Here is a 22,888-nt window from a genome sequence, read left to right on the forward strand (position 1 = left end):
ATGCTCTCAGTGGGATATGCTGACGAAGACCCTACATTCAAAATCAGGGTGTAATACGTGGACAATCGAGAAGAGAAACTAGTGTCAAACACCACGCGCACCCTCCCCAAAAGGCATGCATGGGTAGAAAAGAAGGTATACTCTTGGAGTATGAATACTTCAAGAAAAGGAGGGGAGGAAAGGGATACACAGTAGGATGGCAAAATTTAGGGGGTGCTTAACCATAAGGAGAGGACAACTAAGGAAAGAAAAGGAGTGGAGCAGGGAGGGATGATGTTTCCGGAGGAAAAGTAGGAGCAGACCAGACGTCCAGCTTACTCGGTCTAGAGGGCAGAAGAGACAATCCACAGGGGCTGAGCGGAGTGGTGGAGAACAAGAAACTATGATGCTAAAGATGAGAACTTGGGGAGGACACGGAACTGGCTGGGTCAGAGAAAGCGATGCCGTCAGTAAGGAGCAGAAGAGGTTCATCATGAGGAAGGCGAGGGGGAGTGAGGAGCGGAAAGCAGCGTACCAAACGCGAAGGCAAAGGGGCAGAAAAGAACCCAAAGGAATCGGGGCAGGGGTAAATGCAATCGGGGCGCAAGGACATAAACTACAGGGGGGAGACGGGAGTCGCAGAAACCCAGGGTGTGTTGAGGGGGAGAGGGTCAACCCACAAGAGGGGCCCGGCAGCCAAGGCCTGAAAGGGGCGGGGGTCCCGAGAGCCGGTTCGGGGGTTGGGGGAGGTGCGGCCTGAGGGTGACAGGGGAAGAGGGGAAATGCAGGGACAGGCGGAGGGGGATGGAGAGGGTGGGGCAGCGGACGGTCCCGATACTCACACCTCCAGGATGCGGTCCCCCTTGCGCACCCCGGCGCGATCGGCCGCCCCCCCGGGCAGCACGGCGCTCACATGCTGCAGCGGCGCGTACAGCTCCCCGTTGATGCTCCGCAGTTGCCCGCCCTCGCTCACTTGGCCCCGCACGTTGAAGCCGTAGCCGGACTCGGACTTGACGATGCGCACGACCCGCGGGCCGCCGCCTCCTCCGCCGCCGTTCCCGGCGCAGTAGAACCCAGACCCCCCACTGCCGCCGCCACCTCCGTTCCTGTGAGGGGCTGAGGGGTGAATCCCTTCCCCGTCCTCGTCCGCCATCTTGCGAGCAAGCGAACCGTACCCCCGCCCCCTACGCCTCCACTCCCTCCTGGAGCGCGCTCGCCCTTCCCAGCAGTCGCGCGACCCCCGACGCGCGCGCCCGCTTCGCCGGCCCCGGGACAGAGTCGGCCACGGAGCTGCTGGCGGGGGGTAAAGGGGAGGCAAGGGGCGGGGGGAAACCAGGCTGTTGGGCGCCGTGGGGCCTCCTGGGAGATGTAGTTTCTAGTAGAAGGGGGCTGGGAGAGGGCTGGGACCCGGCCTGAGCGGAGGTTGTATGATGCCTTGCGGGAGCAAGGCCTGCTGGGAGTTGTAGTTTCTCTTTAATGATCTATTAGGAATTTGGTCTTATGTTGGGTGGTGAACATCTAACTCAGCAGCCAGCGTGGCAAAATGATCCAGCTGTTGATGCAGGGCAAGTTTTTCTTTATTCTCTTTCTCTTCAAACCTCTAAAAACAATAATGTTAGGATAAATTGACTTTTGTGATTCAACACAGTCTTAAATTATATGAACTCATTTGCTCGGTAACTTGTGTTCACAAGGCCCAAACAATCTGTGAGACAACTGGATCACGAATTAGTTTCCATATTTCACATGTTAGAAAACTAAACCTTAGAGTGCTCAAAGCCATCCAGCTATTAACTATCAGGAACTAAGGCCCAGTTATATTTGAACAACTTTCCTGTCCTGTATTGCAACTACAGTTGTGAGCCGGGGTGACATTTTGGTCTACAACAGACTGCAAATGGGTTGGTGGCCTCATAAGATTATAATGGAGAAGAAAAATTCCTGTCACTTAGTGACATCATAACCATCACATCATAGCACACACATTACTCACATGTTTGTTGCGATGCTAGTGTAAACAAACCTATCTGGATGCCAGTCTTATAAATATTTAGCACATAAAATTATGTATAGTACATAATACTTGATAATGGTAATAACTATGTTACTGGTTTATGTATTCGCTATACTTTTAATCATTATTTTAGAGTATACTTTTACTTATTTAAAAAAAGTTAACTGTACAACTGCCTCAGGCAGGTCCTTCAGGAGGTATTCCAGAAGAATGCATCGTTAGCGTAGGAGATATCAGCTCCATGCATGTTATTGCCCCTGAAGACCTTCCAGTGGGACAAGATGGAGTTGGAAGATAGTGATATTGATGATCCTAACTCTGTGTAGACCTAAGCTAATATGTGTGTTTGTGTTTTAGTTTTTATAATAATGAAAATATTTAAAAAGTAAATTTAAAATTTTTTTAAATGGAAAAGAGCTTACAGGGTAAAGATACAAAGAAATAAAATATTTTTGTACTGTTGTATAGTGTGTTTGTGTTTTAAGCTAAGTGTTATTGCAAAAGAGTCAAAAAGTTAAAAAAATTAAGAAGCGTATAAAGTAAAAAAGTTATTGTAAGCTAAAGTTAATTAAGGAAGGAAAAAAATTTTTATAAATTTAGTGAAGCCTAAATTTACAGTGTTTATGAAGTCTACTGTAGTGTACCATAATAGGCCTTCCAATTCACTTACTGTCACCCACTGACTCACCCCAGAGCAACTTCCCGTCTTTCATGGTAAATGCTCTATACAAGTATAACAGTTTTATCTTTCATACTGTATTTTTACTGTACCTTTTCTATGTTTAGATACACAAATACTTACTGTTGTGTTACAGTTGCCTACAGTATTCAGCACAGTAACATGTTGTACAGCTTTGTAGCCTAGAAGCAATATGCTATTATACTATGTAGCCATGGTGTAGTCTCTACCATCAGTTTTGTGTAAGTATACTCTATAATATTTGCACAACGATGAAATCACCTAATGGTGCATTTCTCAGAACGTACCCTCATCATTAACACATGACTGTACATAAAAACTATACCCCAACTATACAGAAAGCATACATAGCCCAGGTGCAGTGCCTCACACCTGTAATCCCAGCACTTTGGGAGGCCACAGTGAGAGGATTGCTGAGGCCAGAAGTTGGAGACCAGCCTGGGCAACATAGCAAGACCCCATTTCTACAAAAAATTAAGAAATTAGCCAGGCCTAGTGGTGCACGCCTGTGGTCCTAGCTACTAAGGAGGCTGAGATGGGGGGATCACTTGAGCCCAGGAATTTGAGGCTGCAGAGAGCTGTGATTGCATCACTGCACTCCAGCCTGGGTGACAGAGCAAGACCCTGTCTCTTTAAAAAAGAAAAAGAAAACAAAAACATGTAGAGAGGAAACTATGGCCTCAGTGATTTAGAACTGGATATTAGAGTGACCAAGTAACAATATGAATTTGGCAATGATTTTCAAGTTACCTTTATGTCTTTTTTTTTTTCCTTTTTTTGAAAGCTTTAAAAAATCCTTTTTGTAAAAAGTTAAAATACAGATAGTAATGTAAATGTCTTTTCAATCCTTAGGGTTAAGAGCTTCAAGTATCTCCTCCAGACTTTTTCATACAAGTCAACTTCAAGCACTCTGGGAGGCTGAGACAGGAGGATCGCTTGAGGCCAGGTGTTCAAGACCACCCTGACCAAGAGCAAGACCCCATCTCTATAAAAAAGAAAAAAGAAAACAACTTCAGTTGACAGACCTGCCTACCACTAAGTACTAAGTACTTAGTAAGTACTAAGTAGGGACCCTGGGAAAAGGCAGATATCTATCTTTGCCTTCGCTTCTTTAACCAGCTTGTCACAAGTTCTACAGTGGTACAATTTGTCATAGTCAAAAAAATTCCTCTTCTACATATGTGTTCCAGAGTGCATCTTCCAAATCAGTTACATTTTTGACTGCTACTGTTAGACCTAACAAGTTTTCCTGCTTCTCGCTGATGTTCTTACATTCTTTACAATCTGCTTAGCAAAGGTTCAGTGATACAGATGGAATCATGGCCAGAAGTCCCAACTAAAGACCTTTCCAAAGCACTGAAGAGAATTTGATTCAGTTCCTGCACATCATGTTGCCTCATTTCCCCCTTGCTGGTCCACCGGAAGCTGTTGGTGAGGTCCGCTGTGGATGCAGCTTCCCAGTCTAAGAGCAGAAGCTGAGCAAAACAAGCACCGTAACTGTAAAGGTCTGATTCCAATCTTTGCATCGGGTTTATCCTTATCTTCAAACGAACCAAGCTTTTCTGGGCCAAGAGAAAATAAAGTTTCTTTGAACTCAGGTGTGAAATGAAGAATCTGAAAGGAAATTGAGGCAACAAGTTCCACCCAGATATTTCTGATTCCACTTAAATTGGTGCATTCTCTAGAAGCAGGTGGCTCCAAAGCTTTAGTCTTTAATTTCTTCCCTCTTCCATACTGCTTATTTGACACACTGGAATAATCCTCTTGAAATAGGTTCCCAAACATTGTGAACCTGAATACTACCAGCCTAAAGCGCAGACCCCAGCCCCGGCCAAAACGTAGCGCAGCCAAGCCCACCCCAGCTGGCCACCGCCATGTTGGCCAGGAGAAGTTACCTTTATTTCAAATTGTTTGTTTTCCCCAGCAGTACGATAGAGTTCTTTGCAAACGGCAGCAATTTGTGGTTTTGGGCTACCTACCAAAACACAGATTTGTGGATATTGTACGAAGTGCGTAGTGAAGGCAAGTGGAAGAACAAGAGTGAAAGCTATTTTACTTAAGCAATTGCTGCTCAAGTCTGGCATTTGATTTTACCCAACAGATAAAGTAGTAAGTTAGTTTTTTACTGCTTCATGGATACTGTATAACAGCGGTCTCTAATCTTTTTGGCACCACGGACCACTTTCATGGAAGGCAATTTTCCACCAACGCAGGGCGGGCGGGGCAGGGGCAGATTCCTAACAGGCCGTGGACAGCTGCGGCCGGGGGGCGTTGGAGACCGCAGCTGTAGAAGACACAAGATTTCTGGGTCAGAGACAACGCATTATTATTCAGGACATCGGAAGCAACATGAGCTTTAGCATGTTTGTATTGCTTACTCTTGCCCCCCAAATCCTACCAGGATGAAAGGAAGGGCTCAGATAAATGCCGTGCACTTACCAGATTTACATCGCATCTGAGGAATGAGTTTGGGGAACCTGTCATTTTATAGGAAGCAGTAAGCAAACCTGTTCTTTGTCTTGGAAGGAAATATTACTTCATCCCTCAGGGTTGCTCGCTATAAACATGACCTTGAGAAATAACCCTGGTAAAGAGCAGTCAGAACCTTGCATTCTTGGCATACCCAGGAAGATGGGTACAAGCATCAAAGACCCATAAAGGACTGTATCTCCCAAATCTATGTGCCAAACAATATTCTAAGCACATTATATCTATACTCTCATTTAATCCTCACTGCTCTGTAATGTCCCCTATTTTAAAGAAGAATAAACAGGCATGGAGAGGTCATATAGCTAATAAGCAATGAATCCAGGAGAAAAGAGGTCTAATGACTTATAAAAGCAACAAGCAACCCCTTGAAAGAATTTACAGTCTATGTAAGGGTTTCTAGGGATTGCTCAGGGGAAAAAAAAAATCTAGTATAAGAATTAAAAGAGATCTCTCAAAATACGTGATGAGGACTCAAAGTCATTATAATTAGAACATAAAATTAATGTGACCTTATTTTACAACCAAGCTAATGAAGACGGATCTTGATTAGTTACACAATAAAGTTGGGATAAGAATTTTATTCCAAAATAATAGTGGCATTTGGATTAAACATGAATCATTTAATTTGAACTGAGTGCTGGATGGGATGGAATTTATCTAAAGCAAGGCATCAGAGAAAGGAAAAAGAACGGAGCCTCCACTAAAAGAGTTATTTTTCTCATTTATTTATTAGATAAAAATATACTGAATGCCTACTCTGTGATATTAGCTAGGGATGCAGAGATAAATACGATGGTGTTTACAAACTCCAAGAAGGGCAATAGGACATGATCAAACTTACAAATGCACATACCCCTTAATCTAACAGTTCTGTTTCTAGGAGTTCATTCTATTGTTACACTCGCATACATGTGAGATGGCATTTTTATGAAGTTAAGTCATTGCAGTATTGTTTGTATTCACAAAAGATTGGAAACAACTTGATGTTCATTTGTTAAATTATGATCCATCCACAATGGAAAACTGAATCACTGTAAATAAAGAATAAGGAAGCTCTTACTACACTGATACGGAATGATCTCATAGATACTGCACATGGTTAAAACAAGGTGCAGCACAGTCTGTAGTACATGATACCATTTGTGTATAAAGGGAGAACCATGTATATGTTTATATCTCTAGAAGTATCACAAGAAATTGATAGCACTGATTGCCACTGGGGAGAGACACTGGACAGATGGGGTGTCGGGTGGGGGTGGAGACAGGGTAGGAGGGAGATTTTTCACCTTTTTTTTTTTTTTTTTTTGAGATTATCTCACTCTGTTGTCAAAGGTAGAGTACAATAGTATCATCATAGCTCACTGCAACCTCAAACTCCTGGGCTCAAGCGATCCTCCTGCCTCAGGCTCCTGAGTAGCTGGGACTATAATCACATGCCATTTTTAAAAAAATTTTCATAGAGATGGGGTCTTGCTGTGTTGCTCAGGCTGGTCTCAAACTTTTGGGTTCAAGCAATCCTCCCACGTTGGCTTCCCAAAGTGCTAGGATTACAGGTGTGAGCCACCATGCCCAGCCTCACCTCACACCTTTTTGTAACTTATGAATTTTCAGTCAGATGAGTGTGTGGCCTATTCAAAAATAAATTTAAAATATATATATATTTGGAAAAGATCATATTGGAAGAAAAAGTGATAAGAACATCAAAATAAGAAAATAAAATAAGACATCAATAAACCATTACTGCTGGTGAAAATTCAAAATCTAGCAGGAGAGACAGCAAAAAACAAAACAATACAAAAAAACCCCACTCAATTATAAGACATCATAATGACAGCTGCAACAAGAGTCCTGTATAAGCTGAAAGGAATGCACATAGGAGGGGCCTTCAAGCATCCAAAGGGAGAGGACTTAGGGAAGATGTCTCATGACATGGGAGAGCTAAACTGAGTGATTACAGATGAGAAGAGTTAGCAAGGCAGAGAAGGATAGTGGCGGAAGGGCATTTCTGACAAAGGGAACAGCATATTCAAACACAGAGATTTGAAAGAACACAGTGCAATGTGAGAACAAGCAGTTCAGTAGCACTGGAGTAGAGGGGACAGGGCAGGAAGGGAAGAAGGGAGGTGGGCAAGAGTCAAATCTGGAAGGCTTAAGATGTTGAATACCATGCCCAGGAGTTTGAATTTCATCCCTAAGTATTTAAGGGCCTCTGAATGCTTTTAAGCAGAACAGCAGCATTAACAAATTTATGCTTTAGAAAGTTCACTCTGGGCCGGGCGCGGTGGCTCACGCCTGTAATCCTAGCACTCTGGGAGGCCGAGGCGGGTGGATCGCTCAAGGTCGGGAGTTCGAGACCAGCCTGAGCAAGAGTGAGACCCCGTCTCTACTAAAAATAGAAAGAAATTATATGGACAACTAAAATATATATATACAAAAAAAAAAAAAAATTAGCCGGGCATGGTGGCACATGCCTGTAGTCCCAGCTACTCGGGAGGCTGAGGCAGTAGGATCCCTTAAGCCCAGGAGTTTGAGGTTGCTGTGAGCTAGACTGACGCCACGGCACTCACTCTAGCCTGGGCAACAGAGTGAGACTCTGTCTCAAAAAAAAAAAAAAAAAAAAAAAGAAAGTTCACTCTGTAGGATGTGTGGAGAATGAATTGAGAGAGAAAGACCAGTTAAGAAGCAATTGTAGGCCGGGCGTGTAATCCTGTAATCACGTGTAATCACACCTGTAATCCTAGCACTCTGGGAGGCCGAGGCGGGTGGATAGCTTGAGGTCAGGAGTTCGAGACCAGCCTGAGCAAGAGTGAGACCCCGTCTCTACTAAAAATAGAAAGAAATTATCTGGCCAACTAAAATATACATATACAAAAAATTAGCCGGGCATGGTGGCGCATACCTGTAGTCCCAGCTACTCAGGAGGCTGAGGCAGTAGGATCACTTAAGTCCAGGAGTTTGAGGTTGCTGTAAGCTAGGTTGACGCCATGGCACTCACTCTAGCCCGGGCAACAAAGTGAGACTCTGTCTCAAAAGAAAAAAAAGAAGCAATTGTAAGGCAGGGTGCGGTGGGTCACGCCTGTAATCCTAGCACTCTCGGAGGCCGAGGAGGGAGGATCGCTCGAGGTCAGGAGTTCGAGACCAGCCTGAGCAAGAGTGAGACACCCCCCCCCGTCTCTACTAAAAATAGAAAGAAATTAGCTGGACAACTAAAAATATATAGAAAAAATTAGCCAGGCATGGTGGTGCATGCCTGTAGTCCCAGCTACTCGGGAGGCTGAGGCACGAGGATCGCTTGGACCCAGAAGTTTGAGGTTGCTGTGAGCTAGGCTGACACCATGGCACTCTAGCCCGGGCAACAGAGTGAGACTCTGTCTCAAAAAAAAAAAAAAAAAAAAGAGAGAGAGAGAAACAATTGTAGTGATTCAGGTGAAAATTAATGAGATTCCAACTAGGGCAGTAGTGGTGGGAATACAAGGAGGGGGATGCACAGGAGAGAAGGACTTGGTGACCACTGGTACCTCAGGTGCAAAGGTGGGGGAGGAAGGAATGACGTAAAATTCCTGACTTGGTGGGGTGGTTCCCCAAGACAAGGCATGAAGAGGAAAAGTTTGTGGGGCAGATAATGAGTTTAACTTGGAGTCTATTGGATTTGAGGAGCCTCAGGAAGATCCAGGAGGAATTGTCTAGTAATTGGTTGGACACATGAGTCTGGCACTGGGGAAAAGGGTCTGGGCCAGAGCATAGATTTGGGAGCCATTAGCTCTGGGTGGTGGCAGATGAGAGCCCCAAGTTACAGTGTGTAGTGAAATGAGAGGAGTGCCAAGGCCAGAACCAGGAGAATCTCTTCCTGCTCCCACCGTATTTAGGAGACTCAAAGAGAAAGACTAAGAAAGAAGAGTCAGAGCCAGGGGACCCAGGGAGAGTGGGTTCTTAAAAGTCCATGAAGCTACTTTCAGAAACAGGACCTTGACCATTTGCAGAGCACTTCCCATCCAAGAGCCTGTTTCATCCTTACAATAGCAATGCCAATAGAAGTACTCCCAAGAAATGTGGAAGGTAACCAGCTCAGGTAACCAGCAGGACCCAGTCACACTGCTAGTTAATACCAAAACTGAACCTTGAACCCAAGTTTTCTGACACCAAGGCCAGGACACTCTCCACTATCCAGCTTCCTTTTGATTAAATAAGAAAAAGTTCCTCCCACCCGTTGTGATCCAGAAAGTCAGCAGGTTTCTGTTATCTTTTTTGGTGTGGGGATTACATAGGTGAGAATCCTGCCTTGACACTTCTGCTCATAGAGTCCTTTGGTCCTGGATGTTCTACCTCTTTTCTTTTCCTCTTTGCAGATCTAAATTCTATTCATCCTTCAAGACCTGACTGAAGTCCCTCCATAAAGCCTCCCTTGAGGGCTCTAGTTCACTCTGACATCTCTCTTTTCTAAATTCCTGAGGCAAATAGACCTCCCCTCAATGAGTCATGCTCTTGTGTAATCCCTTCCTCTTGAGTGTGGGTGGGACCTGTGACTGGCTTCTAGGCAATAAAATATGGCAAAGGTGATGATGTGTCACTCCCATGATTATGTTGCATTATATAACACTCCTTGGTAGCAGACCAGAGCAAGACAGTCTCCTGCTGGCCGGGAGGAAGCAAGCTGCCATGTTGTGCACTGCCTCTGGAGAGGGCCGCATGGCAGGGAACTTCAGGGCCCCCTAGGAGCTGAGGGCGGCTCCCTGCTGACTGTTAGCAAGCAAATGGGGCCCTCAGTCCTACACCCTCATGAGATTCTGCCAAAAACCACATGAGCTTGGAAAAGGATCCCGGGCTTCACAAAGAAACACAGTCCAGCCAGCACCTCGATTGCAGTCTTGTGAGACTCTGAGCAGAGGACCCAGTTAAGCTGAGCCCAGACTCCTGACACCAAAAGAAACTGTGAGATAATCAATACATGTTGTTTTAAGCTGCTAAAAGTGTGGTCATTTGTGGTCGGGTGTGGTGGCTCCCACCTGTAATCTTAGCACTCCGGGAGGCTGAGGCAGGAAGATAGCTTGAAGTCAGGAGTTCTAGACCAGCCTGAGCAAGAGTAAGACCCTGTGTCTATTAAAAATAGAAAAGTTAGCCGGGTGTGGTGGTGCATGCCTGTAGTGCCAGCTACTAGGGAGGCCGAGGCAGGAGGATTGCTTGAGCCCCAGAGTTTGAGGTTATTGTGAGCTATGATGATGCCATCGCAGTCTAGCTGGGGCAACAGAGTGAGACTCTATCTCAAAAAAAAAGAGTGGCAGTTTGTTACACAGCAATAGATAACTAATGTGACTCTTATTGCATTGATGGTTAGTGCTAGTCGGTTTAGACCATAACAATTTAATATCTAGCTTTGCTTTTCCAAACTGAACATAAGTTTCCTAAAAACAAGGAACTGTTCACACGTGACTTGTTGTGCCATGCCCTGACAGTGTGTGAGTGAGAAGCACAGAGAAGGAGCTCAACAATTGTTTATAGAATGTTAGTCCAGGAAAGGACCAAAAAGTGATAATAACACCTGCTGCATAGGGTCCTGGTGGGGGTCAAATGAGTAATATGTGAAAAATGCCTAACATAATGCTTAGCACATAGCTACTATTAATCATACTAATGAAAATCACATCTAGCCCCATTCCCTCATTTTCCTGGTAAAGAAATACCTCCCTCCAAAAAATGAAACATACCCAGCAAGGTACAGCAACTTGTCAAAGGTCACTCGGCAGATCCGTGGCCAGAACTCAACCCTAAGAAGAAAATTTAAGTGGTTTAAAAGAGACAAGGAGGCATGTCATTACCCATGGATTCATGGGTTGAAGAAAACAAAAAGGGGACCCTTTTTAGGCGCTTGTCCTAATTCTCTCTTCTTTCCTCTTTGCTATCTTTCTATACCTTTTCCATGAAGACCCACATGAAAAATTCCTTTTCTGTCAAACTTATTAACTGATTCACAGAGAGTGGGTTATACCTAGAGACTAGAGGGTTAATTCATCAAGATTCTTTTAGTTGCGAGTGACAGAAACTCAATTCAAACTAACTTAAGCAAAGGAGAGTATTTATTGGTTCACGTAGCTAAGGAGGATACTGGGTACTCCAGTTAATTGTACCTGCATAACAAACCACAGCAAAACTTAGCCGCATAAAACTATCATTTTACTATGCTCATGGACTCTGTGGGTCAGGGATTCAGATAGGACACAGTGGGGATAGCTTGTTCTCGTCCTCGATGCCTGGGCCTCACTTGAGAAGACTCAAAAGTCTAAGGGGTGACTCGATGGTTGGGGTATGGTATCATCTGGAAACATATAATGTTTGGTGGCTGAGGCTGGCTATTGGCTGAGATCTCAGCTAGGGCTCTTGGCCTGACCATCACACATGGCCTCTTCATGTGGCTACTCAGCTACTTTAAGCTGTGGCTAGGTTCCAAGAGTGAATATCCCAAGAGAAGAAAGCAGTAATGCATGGCACTTAATGACTTAACCTCAAAAGTCACATAGCATACTTCCACCATATTGTTTTGGCCCAAGTGGCGGCCCTCTGAAACATGACAGTCAGGGGAGGTGAGAGGGAGGTGCAAGAGGTGGGAGCATAGGCACCACTATTCAATGGGTAGAGTGTTGATGCTGCATTGTAATTAGAGCGTGTAAATCATGGTGATCATCTTTGGAAAATAGAATCTGCCACACTAGGATAGCTCATAGATTTAAAGCAAGCGCTGTAGGAACCAAGGTCTCAGGGTCTGACACAGAGGACTCAGGGCTCCTCTGTCTTTTTCATCTGCCTCTCCTTTTTATTCATCTCTGCTTCTCTTTGTCTATCAGCAAAACACACCTTAGTTTTCTCAGCATCTGCATATGGCCTCCCAGCGAAGGACTTCGATTTGTCCTTCCTCGAGTCATGTGCCCACCACCTGGACCGATTAAAGTTGTGAGAAGAACTATGATTGGCCGGGCGCGGTGGCTCACGCCTGTAATCCTAGCACTCTGGGAGGCCGAGGCGGGTGGATTGCTCAAGGTCAGGAGTTCGAGACCAGCCTGAGCGAGACCCCGTCTCTACTAAAAATAGAAAGACATTATATGGACACCTAAAAATCTATATAGAAAAAATTAGCCGGGCATAGTGGCGCATGCCTGTAGTCCCAGCTACTCGGGAGGCTGAGGCAGTAGGATCGCTTAAGCCCAGGAGTTTGAGGTTGCTGTGAGCTAAGCTGACGCCGCGGCACTCACTCTAGCCTGGGCAACAAAGTGAGACTCTGTCTCAACCAAAAAAAAAAAAAAGAAGAACTATGATTGTCCAAACCTGGATCACATGCCTGGGTTACATGCCCCAGAAGAAAGCTTTCAGGGTAGACTATAGAGAAAAGCTAGTACAATCACCACAGGTTTAATGTCAGTGAGCGTTTATGTCAGCTTGGTGTGTAATTATAATTATGTTGTTCTCTAACTGCATTCTATAGATGTGTTTCAAACCCCTTTGCTTGTTCAGGCCCTTGTCTTCCACCTTGCCATACACTACCTCTCTGAGGTTCACTGGGTTTCCCATTGGAGAGAAAAGTTCCCTGGCTCTTACAGCCACACTGTCTGGCTTTTTTCTGTCATGCCCTCTCACCTCACCCGACTGTCATGTTTCAGAGGAGTGAACATCATTTTTCACCATCCATCCAGCTCCAACTCCCTAGGCAATTGTCACTCTATTAGCTCTTTATTCTTTCCAGACACCCCCACTTTTTTCCCTCAAAGTCAAACTAAATTTTCCAGGGATCCCTTTTCTTAGAAATTACTTCCCAGGGCCAACAGTTCATAAATAATATAGTAGGTTGGGAGATCTCATAGCAAAAAGACCAGTGGGGTTTCTGAGTTGTTAGCATCACCTGGTGGAAAAGGGTATGAGATTTGGGTCCTCTGTCTTGGTTTCTGTTTAGCTTTCATCTTCAACATGTCATCAGAATGCTTTTGGCTGCAAGTAGAGAAAATTCAAAAGTGATTTAACTAATAAGGAAATGTATGATCCTACATAAGTAGCAAGACTAATTGGGGGAGCTCCCAAGTTGGTTAACTCAGCAACTCATTGACGCAAAGGATCCAGATTCCTTTGAACTCTCCCCTCTGCCATCTTCAGTGTGTCATCTGGGCCATTTGGCCACCTTCTCTCATGGTGGCAGGATGGCTGCTGAGCTCTGGGCATCACCCACAAACATGGCCACAATATTGAGAAGCAGAAAATGGGAAATTTCTTCTTGAATCTATTTGTAGAAGCAAGAAACCATTCTCAGTAGCCTTGTATCGGCTTTCTCTCATATCTCATGGGCCAAAAGTATATTGCATGCTAATCTGCTAAACCAACCATTGGCTAAGGACTAATAAGACTTTTTTCAGGGGCTAGGAGTAGACCTGACCCAGTGTACATACCAGAACAAAACTGGGGCTCTACAAAAACCAAAGGATGAGAGTGAGGGGGGACATGGGAGGATGAACAAACAGCCAATTGTATCTGATGCAATTCTCTTCAACTTGGTCTCTCCAACTATAAACTAGAGATGATGATACCTACCTCATCTATATGTGGAGAAACTTCAAGAAATAAGATTTTGCAGGGCACACTTATTAAAGTAGAATGGCGGTCACCAGGGGCGGGGAGGGGAATGGGGAGTCAGTGCTTAATAGGTACAGAGCTTCAGTTGGAGAAGATGAAAAAGTCCTGGAGATGAATGTGGTGGTGATGGTTGCACAACAATGTGAATGTTCTTAATGCCACAGAACTGTATACTTAGAAGTGGTTAAAATGGTAAATTTTATGTATGTGTATTTTTACTATAATAAAAATTTTTAAAATAAAACAGGCTATTTAAGATACAGAGCAAAGAATTGTGCTAAACTTGAAAAAAATGTATAAATTCATGGCTTTCTCTAATGACCATAATGCTGAACTTTAGCCTATTTTAATTCGTGCATGATAACCATTTCCCAGCCTCAATTGTCACTTCTTTCCCAGTCATGTGCCGTCCTCCTCTCTTTTCCTAGACTCTTGGTTGTTTTGACTGAAATACAAGTCAAGAAAGTCCACCCCCCAAAAAACTGTCCTGCAAGGGAGTCCCCTGCACAGAATGGAATCAACCACGACCCCCACTCACCTTTCCTCTTGGAGGTTACCTGCACCTTTCCCCCTTTGTCTTCTAGTCTTCTTTCAATACAGCTGGCTCTCCCCCTATCCACAGCAAGAGCCTTTAGGACAAAGAGGCAGAGGGGAAGACTCGGAGCCAGAGAGAAGCACGAGCATAAAGCACCAGCAGGTGTTGGCAGCTCTTGAAAAACCTATTTACTGACAACACATATGTACTAATATTTAATGATCCCTCAGAGGTTTTCAAATGAGGCAGAGCTGTGAGGAACTGTGCAGAGAAGTGGCAGTTATGTATCTAACCCTGACACCCATTCACAGAGGACCAGGCATTCCACCTGAAGGTAACAAAGCCCCCCATCATGTCCAATACCCGGAGCTGAGCAAGAGGCCTACCCATTTCCACTGTATGACCTTGACATCAGAGGTCATCTATTTGTATTTAACCTACTCCAGATAGTCTTTTCTGAAAAATATCTATTATAAAGACCTTCAATGTGGAACACCCACCATCCCCTTAAACTCATATCCCAGAGCTTAATCATACTGTCAGAAAGTTTCACCTTATATGTGATCTTCTGTGATTAAAATAGATTCTAAACAGCCTCCTTCAAGTTTTGAATGATGTGTACCCTCTAGTGCACAAACATTAAATGTTAGCACTCAGTTCTCTGTATTGCTCCTGATGCGAGGCAAGTGCCCCAGGGCTCCCTCCAGGAGTGATTATCTGTTGTTCAGTGATCCTGGGCAGCCACCTGGAAAAACACCCTGCTAGTTGCACGAAAGAGAATTCACTGCCAGCATTACCTGGGCACCCACAACCTGCCAGGCACTGGGCCAGGGCTGGGGACACAGAGATAAATGATCAGCCCCTGCCCTTTAGGAATTGTCAGGTCTTGGGGGAGATGCAGACAGGAAAGCAAACAAGTACTGTTCAGGGTGGTAAGTTTTGTACCAGCTGCTACGGGAGCCCTGATGAGAGATATCTGGGGATTCTCTGGGGAGTCAGGGAAGACTTCACCAAATAGGTGTCATTTGAGTCGGGCTCTGAAGGATGACTAAAAGCTTCCCAGATAAGGCAGGGAAAAGAATTCCAGGTAGAAGGAACCACATATGCAAAGGCAGAGAGGTGAGGAAGGACATGGTGTGTCTCAGAAACAACTGGCAAGGTAGCAGAGGTCCAGAAGTGAGGCCAAACAAGTAAGGCTGTGGCAGCTTAATCCCAACCATCATTCCTCCATGGCCCTGGGGCGGGGGTGGGGGGACAGACTGAAGCTCTAGTTCTATTACTGTTGAGTAAGCAACGTTATCTTTCTATACAAGGATTGTACCCGTAAGTCTTTGTTCTGTGGGTGTTCTAGGTCTTCTGTAAAACTATAATCTTTTAATGGGAACTGTCTTCTCAAGGAATCCAGGTCTTTTATATTTGAAAAGGCCATTGAGCAGGTCATCCGGAATCTTTGGGCAGTTGTGATGATCTGAAATGTGATTATTCTAATTATTATTAGAACTCTGAAGAACCCGATATTTGACAAAGGAGGGAACCAGGGATCAGAGAGGTGAAGAGACCACCCAACCTCATCATGGTAGGATAAGCCAAGCCAGCATCCAGCCCTCCCTACCACCCTCACTGAACTTCCTCTCCTTCCTTTTATCCCGTTAAGGTGCCCAGGCCTGTGCTCTTCATTCAGTGGACACGTGGTGATTCTGGTTATTTCATCCTCTCCAGAAACAAACAAAACCAAAAAAATTTAGTGTATGCTTTGGCTGGGCTTTCTGGAAACTTCCAGAACTGATTCTTTCCTGAGTAAGGGCTTATTAAACTGAGCAAAATGAACTTAAACTTCTCAAGGAACTCTAGAAAAAGCTGATCTAACACACAGCCTTATGAATGTTTTAAATCACCTTTCGGTCTACCAAAATTTTTACCAGCCTATAAAGTGCTCCCAGCTCTTCTCAAAGCTCTACCTCTGATGATGTGAGCTAACAGGGACACATTTTCAATTTTTCATAAAATATTTACTTTCCTAGAATCCAATTTCCTTCCTTCCTTCTGCAGGGTCTCGCTCTGTCACCCAGACTAGAGTGCAGTGGTGTCATGATAGCTTGCTGCAACCTCAAACTCCTGGGCTCAAGCGATCCTGGGTGCACCACCACGCCCAGCTAATTTTTCTATTTTTTGTAGAGACAAGGTCTGGCTCTTGCTCAGGGTGCCAACTTGTTTTCAGGCCTGGTCTTTACCTTCCTGGTGCTAGACCTAATTTGTAAAACTGCTCCCTCATCTCACCCTAGCCCGGCTGGCTGCCCTTTGCTAAAGAAGTAAGTGTAGGATTTACAACATGAAAACTCCAGCGACTCAGGCAACGTCTTATGAGACAGCCTGCTTGTCTTCCTGTGGGCCCACCGTGGCCACCTGCCCAGGTCTCAAGGACCTGCTGCCCTCTAGTGGCCTAAACCTGGGGGTGCAGGAGTACCTCCACATGGCAAAAGATAAAAATCCTCATTTTCAGGTTCTCCTCTGACTAAACCTGCTCTGAAAGTATCGTCTTCCCCCCAAAGACCCATGTAATTTTAGAGCTAAAACGGACCTCAATCCAACCCCCACTTTTTTGTTTTATTTTGTTTTTTAAAGAAAGGGAGTCTGAGGATCAGAGAACCAGGAATGGAACCCCCATCCTCATTAGAAAAGGAAGGAGAGAAAGTACCCATTTGAAATCTAAAACGACACAAAGACGCTACAGAGTTGCAGACTCTGGTGAGCCAGGTGAGCCCAGAAGATCCCAGAGGGATCCACTCATCACTCCTTCACTCCCTCCCCCACCTGCTCCTGTCACCCCTCCCATGCTCCTAACCCTCCTAACCCCCATCTTCCCCAAAAAAAGCTGCTTTGTAAGTGCACACAGGCCTCAGACAGGGACCATCTCTCTGACTTTCTGAATTTTCCTTAGGCCGAGAACACAGCACTCCGGTGTAGATCTAGATTCTTCTCCGAACTTCAACTTAAAGTAATTCACTCCCTCACCACCACGTTTGGGCCTCAATTTCCTTGTCTGTGAAATGAGGGAGTTGGATTGGATGCTTTCTAAGGTTTCTTTTAGCAGGGATAATTTGTGATTGTCTGTTTGCCTCTTGGCATACAAATATCTGGTAGCACTACTATACTGGTGACAACTTGAGGGCCCAGTCTGTATTTTTTTCCTCTTCACATCCTCAAAGCCTAACCTTATGCTTTTGACATACTAAGGCTTTAGGATCAGGTACAGTGGCTCACGCCTGTAATCCTAACTCTCTGGGAGGCCAAGGTGAGAGGATTGCTTGACATCAGGAGTTTGAGACCAGCTTGAGCAAGAGTTAGACCCCGTCTCTACTAAAAATAGAGAGGAAAAAAATCAGCTGGGTGTGGTGGAGCCCACCTGTAGTCTCAGCTACTCAGGAAGCTGAGGCAGGAGGATTGCTTGAGCCCAGGAGTTTGAGGTTGCAGTGAGCTATGATGACGCCACTGCACTCTAACAGAAGGGACAGAGTGCAACTCTGTCTCAAAAAAAAAAAAGAAGTCTTTAGAGAAAAAAAATGACAGTATCTGGCATATTGTAAGCACTCAGTAAATGTTCTTATTAGGTAGATATTATTATCTTGGCTTTACAGATGAGGACATTAAAGCTTAGAGAGTTTAAATAACTTTTCCAAACCAGCATGGCCAGTAATTAACAGATTTAGATTATAAGCAAGATCCCGAAGCCCATGCTAACTCTGTAAACTCTATGCTATACTATTCCTCTATTGTTAAATGACCAAATAGAAGAAAAAGTGAATGAATGAATGAATGAATGAGATTCTTCATTACAGACGGCGATGCTAATAGTTGACATTTGACTTCTGTGAGAAGGATATTGATACCTTCTTCCTCATTCCCTGGGACCAACTAAGAAAGAAGATAAAAACAATTAAAAAAAGGCAGCCAGTAAGGGCTCTCTTCATTATCGAGGAGAATACAGGTTTCTATTAAATCACTGCATGCTTACTGACCATTTGTTAATACCTTGTGGCAGGACCAGATATCCATGACATTTAAAAACTTGCAATCTTTTTGGGAAAACAAACATACGCAAAGTCTGAATTATAATGCAAAGCAGTCCATTATTACATCCTACAACAGAGAAGTATAGATTATTTGTGCCAGTTGAGTTCAGAAAGGGAACACAGCGCAGGCTTGAGAATTCTGGGAAGAATTCATGGAAGAGAATTCAGGCTAAGTTATGAAGAATAACTTTCTTTAATGTTATCACTGATTCTTTTCTCTCCATCTCCTACATCCAGTCAATCAGTCACCAAGGCTGATCCATTCTTCCCAGATGCCTCTCACACCTGTCCTGTCCCCTACTTTCCAGTCCAGCGGCCATTATCCTAGTTCACTCCCTCATTACCTCATGCCTGGAGGTGCTCTAACATCTACTCCTTGATGCCAGCCTTGACCTTTCAATCCATACCAATTGCCTCTTTGGAATTAGCCTTCTTATTTTGCATGTCACTCCTGTTATTCATTCATTCCAACTTCCCTTCAACTAATCTTTACTGAGTGTCTACTGCGTGCCAGGCACCACTCTTCTAGGTACCAGGGATTCCGTGTTGATTGAGCAAGACAGTCAAGGAAGACCCCTGTCACCCTAGAATTATATGCTAGTAAAACCAAACAAACAAAAACTCCAATGGAGACCTGTTGCTCTAAAAATTGGGGGTGGGGGGAGGCCCACTCAATTGTCTCTCCTTCCCCCTCCTCTCCCACCACTTTCCCAAAGGACTCTTCAGCGGGGCTCATCATTCCCCACACATGCCTCATTCATTTCCAACTCAAGCTTTCTTCCTGCCTTTCTCCTTGGATCTCAGGGCCTAGTTCTAGCTCCACATTCTCCCCATTCTTCTCTCACATTAGGATTTCATATGTTCCATGACTATTCACCTATTGCACATGTTGTTTTTCCCCCCACTCACCTGACAAGATTGTAAACTTCTGAAGGGCCACAACCCTGTTCTGTATTTTCCATCCTGACCTCCCCTACTGTACCTGGCTCAATATTGTGCAAATAATAGGTTCTTTTACTTCCTCCTCCTTTATTCCCCCTCCTAACAATAACAATTAATACCTGTGATGCAATTTACATATGTTTTCATATACATTATCTTCCATAAGCCACATAATACCCTTGTATCCATTATCAAAAAATATTTAATGGATTAACAGGTCAAAAGAGGAAGGCATTACACGTAAAAGAAATAACAGTAGCAACTGTACAAAGGTAGGAAAAGTCCCAGTATATGCAGTAGGCAGTAAGAATACAGCCTAGCTGGACAGAGAGTGAATACTAGAAAATTTAGAAGATGAAGAATAAAGGTAACAAAAAACAAACAAGGGCAAAATCCACCCCACTAACATGGTTAGCACTTAGATGTATTTATTTCTAGCCTTTTCAGAAACACTTTTTTCTTTTTTTCACAGCTGAAATAAGTGTCCATAAAATTTTGTGTCCTACTTTTTTTCACTTAACATTCTAAGCACTGTTCCCTGATGCGACATAGTCTTCATAATGGCTATTTGTAGAGAATGCATAATATCCCAGAGTGGCTGCATCCTAATTTATTACCCATTTCTCTATTGTTGGACACATGTTGTTCCCCATTTTACACTATTATAATAAGCACTGCAACAAACCTCTTGTGCAGAGAGAAGAAATGGAAAGAAACTGGGTCTTTGGTGAAACCTCCCTTGTAACAGAGGTAAAGGTCTGAAAAGGGGCAAATGTTTTATGATTTGTTTCTTTAAAACCCTCATCCTTTTTGGGAATTAAAACCTGCATTCCTGCCCAAGACCAGTAACCAAAGGGGCAGGAAAATGTTCTTTGCTGTTTGTTTTCTAGCATCTTAAACCACAGGAGCTGGCTCAACAGAATTGTCTGGACAAAGGTCATGACCTGAGATCGTCCTCACCAGAGATAAGGTCAACAGAAACCACCAAATATAGTTGAATAATAGCCCGAAGCCATGACATGTGACACTGGTCACATGAACCCCAAAACCCCTTTTGAAAAGCCCTGTATTTCTGCTTAAAGGAAGGATGAGGGTCTTTTGAGATGCTAATCTGCTGCCCTCCTCATTTGCTGGCAAATTAATAAACTTCTCTTTCCCTTTCCTCAAATCACTTGTCCTCATTCTTTGTTCTCACTGATTTGGCATTGGGGACAATTGCTGAACTTTTGGTAACACCATAAGGCTCACCTGAGCCTAAAGTGTCTCTGGACTTTTCTATTACCTGAACCTTTATTACTTAAATCAGTTGCAGTCACATTTTCTGACTTGCAGCCCACGTTATTCTACGTAACAGAAGATCACCGAGGACAGGACCATTCTTGTCTTGCTCACTGCTTTAGCCCTACCTGAATCCTTGGTCCAAGGCATGGTAACCTGCAGAGTAGGAGCTTAATAACTATGTGTAGAAAAAGAATATGAACCTTTTATGAACTATCCATTCTGGTCCTGGCCATTGATCTAGTGAAATCTTAGTACCTGTATCATTTTGCTTGAGCCTATAATAAAAACATTGCCTATTCATTTACATTTATCACTAATAATTCTTCATTCTTTTGGCCTCCTTTAGTTCTCTAATTCAGAAATTTTATATTTTTATGAACTAAGATACTTTTCTTCATGACCTTTAATATCAAAACTCTAAATGTATCTCTCCTTTCAGATTTGATAGTCAATTCTATTTTCTTCTAGTTTTTCCATAATTTGTAATATTTAATTAATTTATCTAGAATTTATTTAGGTATACTGTTTAAGGTTAGAGTCCTTTTCTTTCCCTCAATTTTTAACGAACTGTTCAAATGTCTTTTTCCCCACTGAGTTGCAATGCTTATTTTATCCTTAAATGCTTATACTGTATAATTGGGTCCACTTCTGTCTAGCTAGTCTGTTAAATTGATGTATAAGCTATATAATATTTTGCTATTTGCCAAGGCTAATAATCCTCCCAATTAAGCTCTGCCTTCAAAATTTCCTTTGCCATTTTCCCCATATATTCTTCCAGATGAATTTTTAAATAATGATATCCAGTTCTAAAAAGACTCTATTGAATTACAGTGTAATTCACTGTACTCACACAAAACCAAAAAATAAATTAAGGAAGAATTGACATCTTTACAATTTTAATTTCCCCATCCAGAAAAAAATTTTCTTCATTAAGTTTCCCCATACTTAACAACTATGGGAAACTTCTTCATGTATCTGGTCATTTTCTTCACATAGATCATTGACATTTCAAATAAAGCTTATTCCTAGGTACTTTCTATTTGTCATTATTTTATGTTGCTTTGTAATTGGGATATTGCTGGTGTATGTAAGGAAACTCACTGCTTGACAAGACAGTCTACCCCACTCTAATTGTCAATGCATCCTTCTGTTTCTTAGCTGTCTCCCTGTAACTGCCACCCGCAGACCCAGATTCTATCTTCTGGAGCTAGGTGGAGCAAAACTGCTGCTACTTCTCCCAAGGGACAGACTTTTATCTTTTTGGAGATTGCTATCATGTTTCCCATCAGCATTCTTTTGTCCTGGCTTAGGAGCCCCAAATGATAAAGTGAAAATAGCACTTGGGGAAGATTCAAATGGCAGTGGTGGGGGGGTAAGTTTGGGGCAGGTAAGAGACTGGGGGGGAGGGGGGGATCAGCAAGGACTGCCTCAGTGGTAACCCAGATTCAAGAGATGGGTTAAGTTGAAGCTGTGAACATGGGAAGCAGCATATGAGAGATATTTCAAAGGAGGAAACATTAGGACATGGTGACAAACTGGATGTAAGGGATAAAGGAACAGAAAGAGGAGTCACACATGACTTGAAAATGTCTAGCCTGAATCACTGAAGGGCTGGTTATGCTTCCACTGAGACAAAGTTGTAAGAGGTTGAAAAGGAGACAAGTTTGAAAGGAGGTCAATTTTGGACCTCCTGACCCTGAGATTACAATACAGCCAAGGAAAGGGGTCTGTCTTATGGACCAGTGTTCTTCACATGTTTTCCCACAGTAAGAAATATGTTTTACATAGCAGGCCAGTTCGAACACAAGCACAGACAGAGAGATATAAAACAGACATAAAAGGGTCACAAAACTCCTGCAGACATGCAAGTTTGGGCCTGGAATCCTAGTGGGAGGGAGGAAAGGGCTGGGTGTGTGATCAGCACTGAATTGATAGATTAAGTCATGAGGACTAATGACTTCCTTTCCCTGAGCCCTCTGAAGTCCTGTGGTCTAAGACTTGGCGATCAACACCTTGTCAGGAAATTAATTATCCTGCCACCATCTACCTTCAATCCCATGTCCCAGAGGGCTCCAGGGAAAGAGAGATTTCAGCAGAAAGGCCACACACATTTTAGAGTTCAAACTAGGTCTCACTGCCAACCCACAGAGCACGCTGTGCTAGAAAGTACTGGCTTTTAAAAAACATCTCCTTTAATCCTCAGCCTGGATAAGATTTTTCCTTGGAGAAAGAGGGACTAGACGGAATATTTAGGTCTCCAACTTTCAAGT

At 43.7% G+C, this 22,888-nt stretch overlaps 1 protein-coding gene and 1 pseudogene across 3 annotated transcripts in view; both read right to left on the reverse strand.

Annotated features, from left to right (window-relative positions):
* The window catches only part of SNX27 (sorting nexin 27), a 68,413-nt gene extending 67,156 nt beyond the window's left edge, over positions 1-1,257 (reverse strand). For all 3 annotated transcript variants that reach the window (XM_069480586.1, XM_069480584.1, XM_069480585.1), the window contains exon 1: positions 822-1,257. In XM_069480586.1, the coding sequence (XP_069336687.1) occupies positions 822-1,132 (311 nt within the window). In that variant the 5' untranslated portion in view covers positions 1,133-1,257. The remainder of the gene's footprint in view (positions 1-821) is intronic.
* Positions 1,258-3,743: 2,486 nt separating this feature from the next.
* LOC138390371 (ubiquitin carboxyl-terminal hydrolase 40 pseudogene) lies at positions 3,744-4,478 on the reverse strand (annotated as a pseudogene).
* Between the last annotated feature and the right edge of the window lie 18,410 nt (positions 4,479-22,888).

The sequence above is a fragment of the Eulemur rufifrons genome, chromosome 8, assembly GCF_041146395.1.
Source record: "Eulemur rufifrons isolate Redbay chromosome 8, OSU_ERuf_1, whole genome shotgun sequence".
In the NCBI taxonomy this organism is placed as follows: domain Eukaryota; kingdom Metazoa; phylum Chordata; class Mammalia; order Primates; family Lemuridae; genus Eulemur; species Eulemur rufifrons.